The sequence below is a fragment of the Tenebrio molitor genome, chromosome 1, assembly GCF_963966145.1.
Source record: "Tenebrio molitor chromosome 1, icTenMoli1.1, whole genome shotgun sequence".
NCBI lineage: Eukaryota > Metazoa > Arthropoda > Insecta > Coleoptera > Tenebrionidae > Tenebrio > Tenebrio molitor.
The window spans coordinates 18,711,327-18,731,266 of record NC_091046.1 but is presented as its reverse complement, the minus strand read 5'-3'; the positions used below and the strand labels follow the sequence as shown (position 1 = coordinate 18,731,266).

The 19,940-nt window shown below is 32.9% G+C and overlaps 1 protein-coding gene across 4 annotated transcripts in view; it reads right to left on the bottom strand.

Annotated features, from left to right (window-relative positions):
- The window catches only part of LOC138128880 (ATP-dependent translocase ABCB1-like), a 79,966-nt gene that overhangs the window by 10,227 nt on the left and 49,799 nt on the right, over window positions 1-19,940 (bottom strand). For 3 of the 4 annotated variants that reach the window (XM_069045101.1, XM_069045109.1, XM_069045117.1), the window contains exons 3-10: window positions 5,216-5,294; window positions 4,868-5,164; window positions 1,539-1,639; window positions 1,312-1,483; window positions 932-1,252; window positions 655-879; window positions 478-603; window positions 42-416 (exon numbers count right to left, since the gene is read on the bottom strand). In XM_069045101.1, the coding sequence (XP_068901202.1) occupies window positions 42-416; window positions 478-603; window positions 655-879; window positions 932-1,252; window positions 1,312-1,483; window positions 1,539-1,639; window positions 4,868-5,164; window positions 5,216-5,294 (1,696 nt within the window). Of the gene's footprint in view, window positions 1-41; window positions 417-477; window positions 604-654; window positions 880-931; window positions 1,253-1,311; window positions 1,484-1,538; window positions 1,640-4,867; window positions 5,165-5,215; window positions 5,295-19,775; window positions 19,930-19,940 lie in introns of those variants that run through there. The other variant, XM_069045126.1, reaches the window with a different exon arrangement.

Here is a 19,940-nt window from a genome sequence, read left to right as displayed (position 1 = left end):
AGATAAGAAACTAAATTTTGTTAATGAATTTTTTAAATTACAGCATCAAGGGCCGCTTGTACTTCAGCTTCACTGGTAGTATCCAAAGCTGATGTAGCTTCATCTAGTAAAAGAATTTTTGGTTCACGTATCAAAGCTCTGGCAATAGCAATTCTTTGCTTCTGACCGCCAGAAAGTTGCGCTCCTCTCTCGCCAATAAGTGTATTGTAACCACGAGGTAAATTTTTAATGAAGTTATGTGCATTTGCTTTTTTGGCAGCCTTTTCAATATCGTCTTGAGTTGCAGATAGATTTCCGTATTTTATATTATCAGCAATGGTTGCTGCAAAAAGTGCTGGCTCTTGCCCAACTACACCAATTTTATTTCTCAGCCATGTCAAATTTAAATTCTTAATATCGTTGTCGTCAACAATCACCTAAACACAAATTATTTTATTAAACGTGTCACAAAAAAAAAAAAAACAAATAGCGACTTACAGAGCCAGAGGTAGCATCGTAAAATCTTTGAATCAGTTGGATACAGGTCGATTTGCCACATCCAGAACTTCCCACTAATGCGACAGTTTCACCTGATTTAATATCCAAATTGAAACCTTGTAAAATCTATAAAAAAGCAAAACAAAATTTCATTAATAAATTTCATATTGCATTTACCTTTACGTCCGGTCTTGAAGGATATTGAAAATGAACACTTTTAAAACTAATATCTCCTCGCATTGTTTTTGGTTTCGTTCCTAAATTTTTGTAAAGATTGATTTGTGGTTCGGTATCTAAAATTTCAAAAACTTTTGCTGCAGCACCGCAGGCCGTTCCAAATATTTCAAAATATGGAGCGCCTATTCCAAAGTTCCACGAAGCAATTAAAGTACAGAAGAAAACCTTAAATAAAAGTAATAAAACATAAAATCTCTTAGATAAAGATCAGACATACGGCCACCATGTTTGCCGGCGTATAAGTTACTTGTTCTTCAGGTAAATATTTTTCTTCTAATATTAGCCCAACACCATACCAGAACGACAGAGCATATGAAGCAAAGACGAAAAACCACATGAATCCGTTGCTTATACCAGAAAACAAATTTTTTGTGATATTATCCCTTTTGGCACTATCCAAATGTTTCTCGTAACGTGTAATTTCTTTTTCTTGGCCATCAAAAGCTACTACAGTTCTGACCGAACTTAAAACTTCTTCGGCAATGCTGCCCGCAGCTCCATACGCTTCCATTTCTTGTTTGGAGAATTTTGTTGACAACTGAAAGTAATAACGTTCGTAATAATAGGTATTAAAATTAGATGAAAAGTGTTGCTTACCCACGATATGATCATAGCCAAACCGAAAGATACTGGAAGCGACACCATACATACTAATGCCAATTTCCAACCCAACACAAGGGCCATTATTATACCTGTTACAAAAATGGTTTCAAAAAATATAAATATGCCTACTTTTTCTCCAATTCCTTCCTCAAATTTTGCCAAGTTACTAGAAAGAAATAATTTACGATGCACTTACTCGTAACTGTGTACATGAAACTTACTCGGTAAAAGTGGTTGCGAAATCACCAGTTTTATTAAGATCGTACCAAGATATATCCATATTTAAGGTTTTTTTTAAAATCAGTTTTCGTATATGAAATATCTAAAAAAAATACAAATAGAAAACTCTATTGATCTTCTTTGTAATGTTTCGTTATTAATTTAGTAATGTTATTTATCTAATGCAACCATTTTTATAAAATGTTTTGATTAGGTGAAAAGGTAATAGTTATTTATGATGTAAGTGTTAAAAGTGAGATAAAATCACTTTTAACACGTCCATCATACATCTATTTTTTATACAACTGGTTTGCATTGCATTAAAAAACGCAGTCGTATTTTTGATGTTTATTTTAATTTCTGCGGCAAAAATCAGGTAGCTAGTCTTGTATTGACATTTGTTTATTAGAAACGTCAAAAAAGTTTTCATTCGTTTTGTAAAACACTTTCAATTCCACATTATTGCATTCGTAAACATGGAATGCAAATAAAACGACGTTAACGATGCCGATATCGACGACAGATTTTCCGCAGATATTGAAGAAGCGGCAAATAGAGCCACTTTAACATTTATAATATATAAATAAAAAATAACTAGTGTTAAAAGTTTTTTTTGTTCGACACTGTCAGAATTTGAGAATTTTCTCCTATGTGAACGGATTTTGATAAATGTCACAACTTGTTAAAACGAAACGTCAAGCTAATTTTAAAGATTTTTAGCGATTTGGAGCCTTTAAGGGGCTCGTCGAACAAAAAAACGTTGTATTCAACTCGTTCTTGTGTAATTTGGGCTTTTTTGGCACTCGTAGACCTTTAAAACTCGAGTGAAACGAGAGTTTTAAACTGGTCCACTCATGCCAAAAAAAGCCAAAATTACACACGAACTCGTTAAATAAATATGCGCTTTTCTGTTGCTTTGGTGCTACATCTAGCGCACTTCTACATATATGTTTTGATCCGGACCTCATTTCTGATAGTTTTTTTACCATTGGGATGATTTCTTTTTCTGGCTAATGCTCGTCCTGGCGAATATCCGGGCTTATTTTTACTGCAGAAATTACCAATGAGTTCGTTCACCAAAATTGACCGGAATTTGAGATGTGTAACTTCCTTTGTCTTTTCGGATTTCATTGTTTGTTTATATTTATATCTGAATTTACTATAGAAACTGGCCCACTCATGCCAAAAAAGGCAAAATTACACACGAACTCGTTAAATAAATAACTATTTTTTTACTAGTGTTAAATAGTATATTATACACCAAGGTGAAGAAGTTCATGATTATTGATTACCTATAGCCAGAGCGTCAAGATTAGAGCCCGAGGCGTGCAGAGGGTTCTAAGGCGCGAAGGCTGTAAGAGACTTTTTCACCGTGGTTTATATACTATTTTTTCCACTACTACCTTGCATAAGGTACAGAAAAGTTTATACTTGGCGGGTATCTTCTATTAGGCATATTATTAATGTTGCCGAGTTTGCGACCTTGGGGGGTTGCCGCTCGCCCCGCCATACTGGAGAATAAGGCTGGAAAATCACATTTCTGCGATTATTTCATTATGCGTGCGAGATACGTCTATCTAAGTTATTATAGAAAATGTAGAGCGTACAATTATCTACATTTTTTGTTCTTTATGTTTTTTTGTCAGATCAATAGTTTCGTAGTTACAGCGTGTAGAAATCGAGAATTTCTATTATTTTTGTACTTTTCATTCTTTTCCACACCACCACAGAGGTAGAGAAATAGGGTGCGTTTTTTTTTGCGTAGTGTCCCCGGTGGGCATAGTCCACGATGCGTTAGAAGTTTACTGTTTTACTCTTTTTGATCTCTTTGTAACATAGACGGACCCGAATGATCTGGATCGAACGGTATAGGTGAGCTGAATTCATCAGAGTTTATGAATTCGGGAATTCCTCTTGAGAATTTTCCTCTTGTTCCTCAGGGTCATCATCATCATCATCAGGATCATTTGGCGTTTACCTGTTTCATTAGTATACACGTTGGAGTCCGATATGCCCGTAGACGGACAAACAATTAATGCTCGATTTCTACAGGCTGTAACTACGAAACTATTGATCTGACATTGATTTGTAATTAGTTAGATATACGTATCTCGCACGGATAATGAAATAATCACAAACGTTCCAGAATCTGAAGATCAAGACGAACAAATAGGTACGTGAAATCAATGAATTTCTATTTTGGCAAACGCCAGATGATCTTGATGATGATGACGATGACCCTGAGGAACAAAGGAAAATTCTCAAGAGGAATTCCCGAATTCATAAACTCTGATGAATTCAGCTCATCTATACCGTTCGATCCAGATCATTCGGGTCCGTCTACGTTACAAAGAGATCAAAAAGAGTAAAACAGTAAACTTCTACTGCATCGTGGACTATGCCCATTGGGGACACTACGTCAAAAAAAAAATGCACCCTGTTGCTCTACCTCTGTGGTGGTGTGGAAAAGAATAAAAAGTACAAAAATAAAAGAAATTCTCGATTTCTACACGTTGTAACTACAAAACTATTGATCTGACAAAAAAACATAAAGCACAAAAAATGTAGAGAATTGCATGCTCTACATTTTCTATAATAACTTAGATAGACGTATCTCGCACGGATAATGAAATAATCGCAGAAATGTGATTTTCCACCCCTATTCTCCAGTATCGCGAGGCGAGCGGCAACCCCCCAAGGTCGCAAACTCAACAATATTAATAATATGCCTGATAGTAGATACCTGCCAAGTATAAACTTTTCTGTACCTTTTGTAAGGTAAAACTCCCTATTGATTGGACTAATACGTTAAAACCCTTTCGGATAATAATTATTAATAAAATTATTTTGTCCGATGCGACGATCCGAGTTCTCATTTTTCAACGGTTGCTATGAAAATCGTCTACCTTAACCAATGAAATCAACGAAAATCTTTCGTTGCTAGGTGACGGCTGTTCATTATTCACCTAGGTTAATAATGAAAAAAAAAAAAAAACCTTGGGAGAGAAATTCTACTTCTGGGGTCGGTTCGAGAGTCAATAATGAAGCCTTCTGAGACTAGTAGTGGAAAAAATATTTAACACGGTAATTTATAAAGAGCAATTTTTAATCAAATTAGCTTCCACTAAAAACGTCACTTTTAATGTCAGTTGTATAAAAAATAATTTTTGCAAAATATTTCAATTGCTTTTTTAAATTATACTGGGTGCCCCAAGATTTTGGGCACCCAGTAGTATGCTAAAAGATACAGAATTCTGAGGATTTTGACATCAACCTTTTTTTTTGTTGAGATATTTTATATTGTTAAAAAGTAAAAAGAACAAAAAAATACCTGTCTTAGGGCACTATAACTAAAAAATACTCCAGCAAGGTAAGTAGTAATGATCATAACAATTCCTGAGATACTGGCGTAAATTGCAAAATCACGTATACCATCATATAGTCTTTCTTCTACAAGCTGAGTTTTGTTAGGATCCTCAGTTTTATTTATCGCTGCAGCGTATTCGACAATAACGCCAGTAACATCTCCAAAAAGGATCATAACATAAGGTTGGATAACGCCGCACACTACTGCGCATATAGTGCCCAAAGCAATAAAAAGTTTATCTTGTAATGTGGCATACCGAAACTAAAAGTTAATTCACATAAGCCAATGATTAGATTGCAACAAAATACTTACCAACTGGAAATACGAGATTTTTCTTTCATCTTTTTTTGGTAAAACTTTCTCGATCTTTGCTTTCTTCTTCATGAATTCCCTAAAAATCACAGTTATCATAACTAATAAAATTTAACTAACTAATTTAAATATTTATGCAATAATGATGTGAATAATTAAAATGCAAAAACAAATAATAAAGTATGTATGTATTGACAAAAGTTGGAAGAAAATAAACAAATTGTAACACATAAACAATAAAATCAAATAATTATAATTCAAAATGTTCTTTTTTGTGCAACCGTACGCGAAACGAGCACTTGGCGTACCTACCTAAAACAGGCCGCGAAAGTGGATTTCGTTGCTTTAACGACGGCCTTTAAACTAAACGTCATTTTAATATTTGATACAAATCAGGGTATCCATGTAAGACTGTTCGTTTAGATTTTTCGGGTATGAAATTAGAAACCGCCGAATTTATAATACGTACTTTTTAACTCTGGAGGACTACCGACACGAAACTGAAACATCACTTTCTCTACAATTATCTTCCGACATTTTTACGATTATTTACAAAATGAATTGTTTTATTTATGTCATTCCCATAGCGACATGTGGCCGAATTTATATGTATTTGTTGACAGTGAAGTAAATTTTACTTGTTCATTTTATAATAATTACAAATTTTCGGTTGCACAAAAAATGTTTATACACCTGGGCCCCGATATCCTTTAAGATCCTCGAGATTGTCCTGCCTTGGCCGCAAGCGCCCTCGGAAAAATTTTTTCTCTTGATACGTTAACGTTAAACAATGATTTCACCGCCTTGATATACAAATAACTATCTTCTATTTCAATGTTACAATGAGCATTTTGTGACACTGTTTTCAACTGAAAACAGTTGCCCAAAGTTCAATACTACAGCATCATTTCTAGTGATTACTGAATATGGGGTTGGTATGATGGGTAGTAAATGACAGTGTTAAATGTGATATCATATGAATCTGAATCCATGTAGTAAGATCAAAATAAACTAAATATTAAGGGGGTAGATTACAATTGTAACAAAATTTGGGAGACAATTTGAAATTTAATTTTCACTGAAATTACATTACATACCTACTTCATCAATACCAACCCAATGCCATTAAAATAAAAGTCACTGGATAATTATTTTCTATTTAAAAAATTAAATTAATGCAGCCAACATAGAAAAAATAGCATGTTACACTCGTTTCACAAGACATGTTGTCGAACTCGTTCCTTTTCGATCGACAATAGACGTCTTGTACAACTTGTATAACAATATATCGAGTGATCGAATTAACTTGTAATCGAGTAATCCAATGTGTGTTTCAAGCTGTGTTTATTGGAGCGTAGAGTTCAAGTAACGACATATAATTTCCGATTCATGGATAACTCGATTACAAATTAATTTGATCGCTCTTTACTAATTTTATATTAGACATTCGTCCGTATTTTTAGATACACACAAAGGTTACACGTTAATGGTATTGGCTGATTCAAAATGATTGTGGATAAGTATAGCAATTATGTACGAAAATTTATGTGGCAACTGTGTGGGTCGGATAGAGTTGACATTTGTATGTCTTATGACATTTCATAAGAGTGCATTTGATTTTTTTATACCATTGCACGTTGACTTGACAATTTTCAAAAGTATAAGTAGGTATTATTCCGGACATGGAATCTTGGCCACAACTGACATTTAACTGACAAATATGTGTGAACTACCCTTTATTAAATATAACCCAACTTTTCACTGGATAATGCCATTCCCTGCTTTTTTGATGTCACAAGAAAAACTTCAAAGTGATTTTTAAAAATTGTCACTTATTAATGACACTAATGGTTGGTTTACATCATTTTTTTAGAAATGTCATAAAAATGTTGGCCAAGATTCCGTGTCCGGAATAGTACTTATTTAAATCAATTAGCAGGGTGAGTTTATCTATATACAGGTGATTCACGTAGCTCGTTCGTTAGAAACTTTCTGATTTCCCAAAATCGTGCTAATACGAAAATTGGTAGCCACCTTTGTTTTTTTAAATGGAATGGCCCCCTTTTGATTTCAAATTTCGATTCTACGTTAATTTTTGAGTTTAGAAGGTCCTTCTGTTAACACTTACCTGTAATCATTTTTGACCTATGTCATTTTTTTCGCAAAAAAGCGGGGTTGCAGGGCTTCATTAAAAAATTTATAACTCCTGAACCATTGGAAATAAATAGTTGTTTTTTTTTACTGAATTCCCAAAGATTTGGTTGATTTTTTGCGCTGTTAGCGACATTTTATTTATGTCTCATACGTTGAAAATGTTTTTTTAAATGGCAACTACCATTTCACTTAAGTGTAAAACTTAATTTTAAGGCCACTTTTATTAATATTATGTATGCCTATTTCCAGCCGTTTTGGCGTCATTTCAATTTTTTGAATAAAATATTCTTTTTTTATCAAGTAAATAGTAGATAACAACAATAGTTATTTATGCAACAAGTGAGTAAATAAATACTTTTTTTTACGAGAAGGAAAATTTTCCGCTCGAGCGAAGCGAGTGCGCAAATCCGCCGAGTAAAAAAAGAGATACTTTACTAACGAATTGCATACCAAAATTTTTTGGCACCCGTAAGTCTGGATAACAATTTTTTCGACACTCAAAATTTGAAAATTTTCTCCTGTGTGAACCTGTGGACCTTTAAAACGCTCGTTTTAATCGCGTTTTAAATTGGCCCACTCATGCCAAAAAAATCCCAATTTACATACGAACTCGTTAAAAAAACTACTAATTATGAATGAAATATTTTATAATTGCGTTAAAAAATGACACGCTACGGCACTTTTTTTTAACGCAAAATGTGTGCAAAAATGAACCGCTATGGCACTTTTTTAACGCTTCTTGACCGATTCAAAAATCACACATTTTATGAACGCAAATGAATGAAAAAACTTGCACTTTTTTTTGACGGACGTTAAAAAAATATTAAAAACCAAGCAAATTAACAATACAATGGTTTTTTTTGTAATTTGCCTCCATTTTGATTCTCTAATAGACATATTAACGAACGCGACGTCATCATCTGGGATGTCCTTATAGCCATTATTTCACGGAACATTTTACGAATATTTTTAGGTTGGCATAGCTTGATCCGTCATGCGTGTCAGTTTAAATTACAAAATGTGCAAAGAATTATTTATCAGGATTTATCAGGTAACAAATTCGCGACCGTATTTTTGGCAATTTCACGTATTTCAGCGGGCGTACATGAAAGATTATCTTTCATATTCGTGTTTTGTGACAAAATTTTGATGAAACAAAAGGCGACTTTGAAGACTTGATCAAATTTTCACTTTTAAAATTAAGACATTACCAACCGCCACAAAAATCCCTAAATCGAGGAAAGTAAACATTTTTGTTTAAAAACGGCTTAAAAAGGGCAAATTACAAAAAATAGTATAAAAAACTCGTTTCATAAGACCTTGAAACACTTATTCTCTAAATTTAAAATAACTCGTAGCTACGCCACTGGTTTTTTAATCTTGAATTCGTGCTTCAAGACTGCTCTTATGAAACTTGTCTTTTAATATACTATTATACAACTGACATTAAAAGTGACGTTTTTAGTGGAAGCTAATTTAATTAAAAATTGCTCTTTATAACTTACCGTGTTAAAAGTATTTTTGTAATTTGCCTCCATTTTGATTCTCTAATAGACATATTAACGAACGCGACGTCATCATCTGGGATGTCCTTATAGCCATTATTTCACGGAACATTTTACGAAAATTTTTAGGTTGGCAAAGCTTGATCCGTCATGCGTGTCAATTTAAATTACAAAATGTGCAAAGAATTATTTATCAGGATTTATCAGGCAACAAATTCGCGACCGTATTTTTGGCAATTTCACGTATTTTAGCGGGCGTACATGAAAGATTATCTTCCATATTCGTGTTTTGTGACAGAATTAGGATAAAACAAAAGGCGACTTTGAAGACTTGATCAAATTTTCATTTGTAAAATTAAGACATTACCAACCGCCACAAAAATCCCTACATCGAGGAAAATAAACATTTTCGTTTAAAAACGGCTTAAAAAGGGCAAATTACAAAAAATAGTATAAAAAACTCGTTTCATAAGACCTTGAAGCACTCATTCTTTAAAATAACTCGTGGCTACGCCACTCGTTTTTTAATCTTGAATTCGTGCTTCAAGACTGGTCTTACGAAGCTTGTCTTTTAATATACTATTTTAACACTAGTAAAAAAACTTTTAACACTAGTTATTTTTTATTTATTTATAAATGTTAAAGTGGCTCTATTTGCCGCTTTTTCAATATCTGCAGGAAATCTGTCGTCGATATCGGCACCGTTAACGTCGTTTACTTTGCATTCCACATTTACGAATGCAATAATGTGGAATTGAAAGTGTTTTACAAAACGTAATGAAAACTTTTTTGACGTTTCTAATAAACAAATGTCAATACAAGACTAGCTACGTGATTTTTGCCGCAGAAATTAAAATAAACATCAAAAATACGACTGCGTTTTTTAATGCAATGCAAACCAGTTGTATAAAAGATAGATGTATGATGGACGTGTTAAAAGTGATTTTATTTTGTTCATGGGGTTGGTCAACTCGCTGCGCTCGTTTCCCAATCTACCCCACTTACAAAATAAAATCTCACTTTTAACACTTACATCATAAATAACTATTAATGTAAATGTGTGCACTGTTTCCATTGAAAATATTTTTTTGTTAATTTGCTTATTTATTATTTTGTTCTTATCTACTGTCTATTGCATGTGATTTTTGAATAAACATTCAAATAAAACAATTGCTTGATAAAAAAAAATAGTTATTTGTACAATTAGTTATGAAAGTCATACTTTCTTTCACGAATTTGCAAACAAATAAGTGAAAAAAAGAGACTTTCGTAACGTGTTGTACACACTATTTTTTTGCATATTAGAAAAAAGATGAGAAATTTGGTTTAAAAGGATTTATGAAAAATTACAAAAAAAATTGGTATGCTTTGACAATCATTTCCAAGGAGATGGAATAAAATGATGCAAAAAAATACTACTTTCACTACGATTTTTGGTGTAAAAAAGTGCTACTTTCATTACGATATGCAAAAAAACATTTTTTTGTTCGACACTGTCAGAATTTGAGAATTTTCTCCTATGTGAACGGATTTTGATAAATGTCACAACTTGTCAAAACGAAACGTCAAGCTAATTTTAAAGGTTTTAAGCGATTTGGAGCCATTAAGGGGCTCGTCGAACAAGAAAACGTTGTATTCAACTCGTTCGTGTGTAAATTGGGCCTTTTTTGGTACAGTTGCGGCCGTTGAAATCTCAGACAGGAAAGATTTAAACGCTCTGTATAAATTCCGAAATTTGATTAGCGTAAGCAGGATTTTCATCAAGGATTATAAAGTCAGTGTCAGTATTTGACATATTAGGTCAGAATCGCGCGTAACTTTTGAAATGCCGCAATTATCTGATTTGCAAAAATGTGTTTGACTAAGGGACGGTGTGAGTATAAGTGCCACTGCGAGAGAAATTAATGTGGATAATGTTTGAGTGACATTTTAAGAAACGTCACTTTCAATACCATTTACAAAGCTAAAAGTTTGGCGTTGTCAAAGTGTCTGAGTTTTCAACGGCCGCAACTGTACTCGTGGGCCTTTAAAACGCTCGTTTCACTCGCTTTTTAAAATGCCCCACTCGTGCCAAAAAAGGCCCAATTTTCACGCAAACTCGTCAAATAATAGTATATTAAAAGACAAGTTTCATAAGACCAGTCTTGAAGCACGAATTCAAGATTAAAAAACGAGTGGCGTAGCCACGAGTTATTTTAAAGAATGAGTGCTTCAAGGTCTTATGAAACGACTTTTTTATACTATTTTTTGTAATTTGCCCTTTTTAAGCCGTTTTTAAACAAAAATCTTTACTTTCCTCGATTTAGGGATTTTCGTGGCGGTTGGTAATGTCTTAATTTTAAAAGTGAAAATTTGATCAAGTCTTCAAAGTCGCCTTTTGTTTTATCCAAATTCTGTCACAAAACACGAATATGAAAGATAATCTTTCATGTACGTCCGCTGAAATACGTGAAATTCCCAAAAATACGGTCGCGAATTTGTTGCTTGATAAATCCTGCCAAATAATTCTTTGCACATTTTGTAATTTAAACTGACACGCATGACGAATCAAGCTTTGCCAACCTAAAAATTTTCGTAAAATGTTCCGTGAAATAATGGCTATAAGGACATCCCAGATGATGACGTCGCGTTCGTTAATATGTCTATTAGAGAATCAAAATGGAGGCAAATTACAAAAACTACTATTATTAAAAAAATTGTCTTAGAATCATTTTTTTATATCATGTTGGATTGATAAGTGTTATTTAAGTTATTCTTTGCCAGAGGATATCCGACAAATAAAACATTAAACACAGCAAATAAAATTTTAATGAAAAAAAATTAAAGTAATTTTTTAGAAAAAAAATGATGTTATGAAAAATTGCCAAATTTGAACAGCATTTTGAATTAGTATTTCGTATTGTCAAATTAAATATTTTAACACGTAAATCAACCGACAAATACACAACATGGAAGTAGCGCAAATTTTCTAATAATTTGTTTAAACAAAACAATTCGGTTGCCATGGTGACTCCCGATCATTTAAAATATCCCAATTTAACTATAATAAAGAAAAATAAGCACAATTATAATCTCAAGATCTTTTATTAAAAAAATTATAATGAGTCGTTTTTTGTGCCGGTCAGTGTATTTATTATTTCATTTTAAATTGGAGCAGTGGATGATAGTCGGCTACCAATTTTCATATTAATACCATTTCTGGAAATTAGAAAGTTTCTGACGAACGGGCTACGTGAATCAGCCTGTATACAGACTGGGGCCTATCACGACACCCTTATTAAATTTAATCATGACTCTAATTACCTTGGTGGCGAATGCATCTCTTTCTCGCAGGTTATAATTGCATAAATCTATATCGTTTTATGTTTACTTTAATCACGATTTTAGTTAACGGCAACTTTAATAACGGTGTAGTGATACGGCCCATTGTCTTTAAAAAAACGGCCCACGCTATAACTTTGCTATTGAAATGAAAACAATAATACAGGAAACGAAATGGCTCTAAAAACACTACAAACCTGAGTGAGCATATAATTTTTATACCATCTACCCATTTATGAGCAATGGGCAACTGTAATTTTTCAAATGGTAATCTATAATTACTAACAGTTGGCGATATTGAACATGGAAATTGCGTCGTGGACTGATGTTATAATAGTTATTTACACAATTAGTGGGATAAAAGCAATATTACAGGATTCGAGTGTGAAGATTGCAGATGACGAGGGCGTAAGTCCGAGTCCATCTGTAATCACACGAGTTTCCTGTAATATGCTTTAGCCCACGCGTTATGTACAAAATTTTATCTAAGACGGCCCCGAATTAAAAAAAAAAGGTAAATCTTATTTATTTCCGCCAGTTTCATTACACCACTCAGTGGAATAATGACTTACTTATCCCACTGAGTGGGGTAATGAAGCTCACTTATCCCACTGAGTGGAGTAATGAAATGCGCCCGGTAATGAAGTTCCTTATTCCACTCAAATGAGTGGGATAAGTGTCATTTATCCCACGGGATTAGATAAAAATACTATATTAGACGAGTTTAAAAGCACGACGCGTAGCGGCGGGCTTTTAACGTCGCGTGTGCTTTAAACTTATATCATAATATACTATTTTTATAACATCAGTTCACGAAGCCCGTCATTGGGACTTTTCTTATAATTCTCACTTAATTTTCACAGAATTTACTAATAATTTTCCTATAATTTTCTCATGAACTTTTGTAAATATAAAAAAATTAATCTGTTTCACAGTGTAGGACTGGCTTACAAATCTATGAGGGGCATGATGACCAACTCATTAGACTTAACGTGACTTCCGAATCACGAGATAGAATATAGCCTTTTTTTAAATTTCGCCCTGGGTCGGAATCGAACCCGCAAACCTCGCGTCCCTGAGCCGAAACGGATTCCTTTAGGCTATATTCTACCGTAGTTTACAATACCCTCTACACAAAATTTATTTGAAGAATTCTGAATTATACTTGGTTTTCAACTTTTCTCATTAAAGAGTGCGACATTAATTTCCATTCGAATCTGCTCTTTTTTTTTTATTGTGTGCAGAACTCGAAGCCCTTGTTCCGGCAACTGTGCAAGGCCACCAGTGACTCCATCATTTAGTTGCCTGGCGCCCATTTTGAACCCACCCCAAGAGCCCCGAACAAAAAACTGAGCCCGGACATGTGACTGGCCCTTTAAGGGACACAATTTTTATAATTGAGACTTTTGTGAGGGATGTCCAAACCATACAAAAGTTTAAATTAATCATGTTTTTGAATCAAGTTATGAATGAAAAACGTATTGCTGGCTGTATTTAAATTTCGTTAAGGTCGGAAAGCTATGCGAATCAGTCTGTATATACTTAGTGGGTATTAGTCGTGAATCACCTTGTTTTTATCGCGAGCAATAAATTTTCGTCGTCAATGTCATTTCAAAATTTGGTTAGATTGTCACAAATTTAAAAAAAAATCCCTGCCTGATCATGCCCATGTCAACAAAGTGTCAAAAAAATGAGAAAAAAATGACAATTAATGACATACAACATGATGATAGGTTATGATATTTACGACTGTTTTACAATGGAGCATTTTCGATTGCGTCAAAGAATGACCTTGACGACCAAAATTTATTGCTCGCGGCTGTAAGTAGTGCTATTAAAATTATCTTTTTTTATTTTTATGTTAATATAGCACTCGTGAAACCATGTTTATAGCTCTAACGTTTCGGTTTTCTAAGAAATGTATGACTAATGACTATGGAGTATTACATAACTAAATAGAACCAATAGATGTTTTTTTAATCGAATAATATAAAATAACTATTTTTAACTGCCCCGTTTATTTTATTCAATTAATATAAAAATTTATGAAGCATGCATTCTTTATTTCATTTTTCATTTTTTGTATAATTTTTTTATTTAAATTTTATATAATTTGAAAAAGCGAATTAACTGTGTAGCTTTAGCGAAACCTGGCCAGTATTGCAATAAAAAAATTTTTTCCTATCGTTGGTATTTTTCAAATAACTCGAAAATTAATGCATAATGACGTATTTGTACACGCTTGCAGTTGACGTAATAAAACAACATTAAAAAAAATTATATGCAATGATTATACCGGGTGTCCACCCTCAAAGTCGAACATAGGCAATTAACACTGTGCATTCAGTTTATAGATATTAAAGTAATTAACAGTTTTAAGCAGTTTTTATTATAAATTCTTTGAAAAAATTACAATTCAGTTCCTACCTTAGTTAATAATAAATCTAAATAATTTGCTGAAGTTAAGTTTCCCTTTATTTCAAATGTTATTAAAAATCCCAGCCCAGATATGAATTTTTTGAGGATACCGAGTTCTAGTAGAAATATTTACTCGAGGGTTTTTTGAACATTTGGTTCGTTATTTAGTGTAAAAGTAGATTCGTCTGAGAAGCAAATTGTCGACAGAAAGCGACGATCATTAGCACGCTTCTGTTTTTCATAACAGGTTTCACTCTTACTTTCTTCATCAACAGCAAAAATCTGTTGATGACACTGTCTTGTAGGGATGATATTTGTACTTCCTGAGGATATTCAGTATCCGCGATTTACATAAACTTACTTCAAGAGATATTTATATTTGTCTTCATCTGTATGGAGTAACTATTCATTTTTCCGTAAATAATTTTGACAGTAATTTACGAAAATTCCCTGACTTAACCCAACAAATTACTAAATTTTTTGACAATTTGAAAATCATGGCATGTCATATTTAAAAATCGCCAAGTTTTAAATTAGTATTTTAAAATAAAAATAGCACCTTTTCCGACGACCACTATGAAAAATGCGTAAATTCGCACAAATAACTATTATTGAAAGTTGGCTATTGCATGCAAATAGCGAACCCGTGTGCAATGAAACTGGTTAGCCAATCAGATACCTTCTAGCCTGTGCGCAATGAAATCATTGCACACAGTTGTAGTAACCATGGCCACCAATGTATGTTTTGTCCGCAGCTCTGTCGAATAATATTTGAAGTTTGAAGGAATACCGAATATTAGCGTTTTTTTTTGTGGTCGTCGGAAAAGTATCGTGTATACCACGTGTTGAAAATTCGATTTCACATTTTCATTTCTTTCATTTCTTTCATTTCTTTCATTTTCAACTCTTGATATACAATGTACTAATCTTATTATTAGTATCATTTCAAGCGCAATAATTTTATCTTTCTATTGATACCATTACCTTACCTGTAAGTTCAATTGGCGAGCAGGAATCAGCAAAAACGTGCAATACAATGTTAATTGCCTATGTTCGAGTTTGAGAATGCACAGACTGTAGAAGTATAATCTTTGATAAAAAAAAACTCAATAACGTTAAAACTTAAAAATTTAATGAAAAACGGTCGAATTTCGACCGCTGGGCGACCTCTAGTAAATTTAAATGAATCATGAACGTGTGGAATGACAGTCCAAATCACTCTTAAGCCGTAATTTTACTAGATATTAAATTAAAAAGGTTTAGATTTTATCTTTTAAATGTAAAAAATAACAATAAACATAGTTTTTTTTTAATTTCTCATTTAACTTACAACAGTAACTTATCCAAATTTTATTTCATGTTAAGCAATATGTCTTTACATACATAACAATATTTCACCACCCGGCGGCACGGCAATTTTGCCGGAGTACATACACTATTACGGATAATACTATCAAGTAATAGTGCAGTGCTTATCTATATAATTACCGGCGTCTCGCCTCCACATTTTGACTTTGTTGTGTATAATGTTCTGTGTCAATGTTAAGGAATTTACTCACGATATGACATGAGTATAATAATATACCTTTTTGAATTTCAACTACCAATGTGTTATCTAAATCCAGAATTTTTAAAAAGAGATTGCCGTACTATTCCCGTCGCTGAAATTATAAGTGGTAAAATCGAAATTTTTTCTAAACACCAAAGACTTCTCATAGCAACGGAGAGTTCCAAATATTTATTAATTTTTGTGTTATATTGTGTTAATTTGGAACAGCTATATCTAAAAGATATGTTTGCTTTTGTTGTTTATTTAAAATAATAATGTCTGGTCTGTTATGCTGAATATGAATGTCAGTTAAAACTGTACGATCAAAATATAATTTGTAATTGTTATTTTCCAAACAACTTTCTGGTTTATAAATATAATGTGGTTTTGTATTTTTTAATAAATTGAATTTAACTGCTAAATTCATGTGTATAATTTTTGCGAATATATCATGACGTTTATTATATTCGCTTTGAGCCAAAACGGTGCAAGAAGAAATGATGTGTTCAATGGTTTCCCCTTCAGTTCCGCAAATCCTGCATTTATCAATGATCGATTGCAAACCGCATATGTGTTTTTTATAATTTCTTGTATTTATAACACGATCTTGTATTGCAAATATAAAACCCTCAGTCTCAGGATGAATATTTGATTTTTTAAGCCATGCATGAGAAGCTTGAATATTAATTTCTGGTTGTTCCAGTTCTTTAAAATATCTCCCATGTAAAGACTTTTGTTTTATATTTGCTATAGTGTCAGCTATATTTGGCTCAACAATATCTGAAATTATATTATCACTTAAATTTAAAGGTGTGTAACCTTTATCCGCTGAAACCAAAGCATTAAAAAAAAGTGTTATCACGAGCTCTATTGAGAAAATATTTTTTTAGTGAAGCAATTTATATTTCTAAAATTATTATACCTAGATATACATTATTTTTTTATTCCAATTCAATTGTCGAGCAGTTTAGAATTGTACCTAATTAATAAATTAGCGAGATTGTAGATTAGTTAATTAAAATGTTCTTCTTGAGATTTTTGTTTGTTTGTTATTATAGGATTACATTAAAATATATGGGGTTTGTCAAAAAAGTCGGACAGGCGTTTTAGTAGCATAACATAGACCCCGATTTTGTACCAAAAACTGTTCTGCAGCTTTCAGTTAAAGAAAAAACTGAGAAAGTGAAAATGAAAATGCCAGCAACGCAATAGGTCACTAAAAATACCGTACGTAGTTGTCATGGTTACATTTTTTTTCTCTCAGTCGTTGGCCAAAACACCTAATAACATTCACACTGGGATGTCTTCCGTTAAGAAAACGCATGGTGTATGTGTGTGCAACTAAATGCCGCGTTATTTTCTGTGGCACCAAGAGTTAAATATGTACATGTTACAATATTCATGTGCGGTAAAACTCATTTTGAAAACAATTTGAAAACTGTCACAAATTCATTGACATTTATTTTATAAAACGTCCAGATGGGATGGTTTTAGTACCATGGATTAAAGGTCAACCTTTAGTTTGGGACGTTACTATTGTAGATACACATGCAGACAGTTACGTTTTGAAAACTTCTGAAATTTCAAGTTTTGTCGTTGAAATGGCTTGCAAACGCAAACATAGCAAATATAGTTCAATTATTTCGTCAAATTGCATATTTAAACGTTTAGCCTTTGGGCCCTTGGTGTAAAGAAGCCATCGATTTCATTAATATCTTCGGAAACCGACTTATCGCGGAATCAGGCGATTCAAAATCAAAGAAATTCCTTTTCGAGAGGATTTCCCTTGCTATTCAACGTGGAAATACTGCAAGAGTTTTCGGGGCACTTTTCCAGATTCCGCATTATTATCGGAAATTTTTGTATTGTAAAACAAAAATGTTATGTACTAAAGTTGGTTAATTATACAGTATGACTCAATTGTGGGGTATTTCTGAACTGGTCTTTGATGCAACCAAAAATACTAATTCCAGCATTCACTAGATCTGTAATTTAAAAAAAATTAAAACATTAATCCATGATTGCATTGCTTTGAGAATTGTCAACTTTACTTGACAGTTTTGCTAAAACTTGGTTATGAACTGTTATGACTCAAACAATGAGAAAGTGGACATTGTTTCTCATGTACGATGTACGGGGTAGGTTCCTATGTCGTAAAAATGCCATGGTCGCTGCAGATCTGTATCTACAGAAGTATACAAATTTCAGCCACATTTTTGTTTATTTAAATTTTTTACAAAACGAGTTAGCCCTTATTGTTGGAACAGTTGGATTGGAATAAATGAACAAGACAACAACGTAAAGGGGTTCTAGCAGCGCCTTTAGATTTTTTCTTGCAGGAAAGAGTCTACCAAAGATCTGTACTTACGATTGATGAACTCAAAGAAGTCGTGATGGGTGCATGCCCATAACGCCAGAAACATTAAACAACAACGTTCTAAGGTCCTCTTTAAACAGGGTTGACGCGTGTTTACTCCAAAATGGAATGCATGTTGAACAATTTTTACGTTAGTTTTCTTTTTACGTTGTCATTTTGCTGATTAAATTTCCCACATTGTCATTTTGACGTTTGTAGCCAAAAACGCAATTTTGATTCAATTTATTATTTATATCAAACACAGTATCAAGCGGTAAGTGGAATTAGTATTTTTGGTTGCTTCTAAGAAAATTTCAGAAATACCCCACAATTGACTCATACTGTATTTTTTATTTTTTGGAAATTCTTGTATTGTAAAACAAAAATGTTATGTACTAAAGTTGGTTAATTATATTTTTTATAAAGGTGTTTTTTTTCGTTGCTATGAAATGTTAGCAATATTGCCGCGTTTGAAAATTACTCCCCCACACCAAATTTCATCATATTTGACATTGACGAAGAAACGGATTTCAAACGTATTCGTGAAAGGAATGTTTGGATATTTGGTGAAGGCACCTTTGAAAGTTGACACATACAATTATGTTCCGACATCAATAACAGGATAATTCAGTTTTATAGGTAGTTTCCAAAAGCTCTTGTGCGTTACCGAAAAGCCGAAAGCAAACAAAAAATAATTCTTAATGGTGCATGATTACCCTAAATTGTGTACCTTCTTTGAATTTTGACCATAATGCTAACCTATCTCTCGTAAGAAGGTTTAACATTATGAACAAATTGTAAAAATGTGTCAATTTTATTCTGGCAGTTCCCATTTTTTTTTGCAACCAACTGTATCATCCTTAAGTCTAGTTCCGTTTTGGTACACAGGATCTGCTGTTGCCGCTTATTTAATTAATTAAATGATTTAAGCCTGAATTCACCAACGCCAGTTAAAGTTAACTGTAGGTTAACAGTTAACTTTAACTGGCGTTGGTGAATCCGGCTAATGGTCAATAAAACAACCTGAAGAGCACTGAATTGTGCATTACATATTTTAGCGTTTTTCGTAAAATAAGTACGGATTTACATTCATATGTAAGTAGGTATACGTTTCAGAAGTGTGCCAGTGTCAAATTGATAAAAATGACACTGAGTGCTTTAATTGTCAAATTATCATTTAACAAAATATATACCAAATACAATTGTAAAAATATATACATAGATCAACACAAATATTTAGTGTGGAATTAAACTCACCAAAATTTTGTTCAAACACGGCAAATAATATAGTGTTACTCAATTTCCATTAGCATGTAACCACCTCGGAAAAAACGAAGTTCATTACTGTCCGTCCGTTAGATAAAAACTAAGGTTGGCAGAGTTCCTTTCTAGTAGGTACTTTCTGCTTTATATGATTGTCAA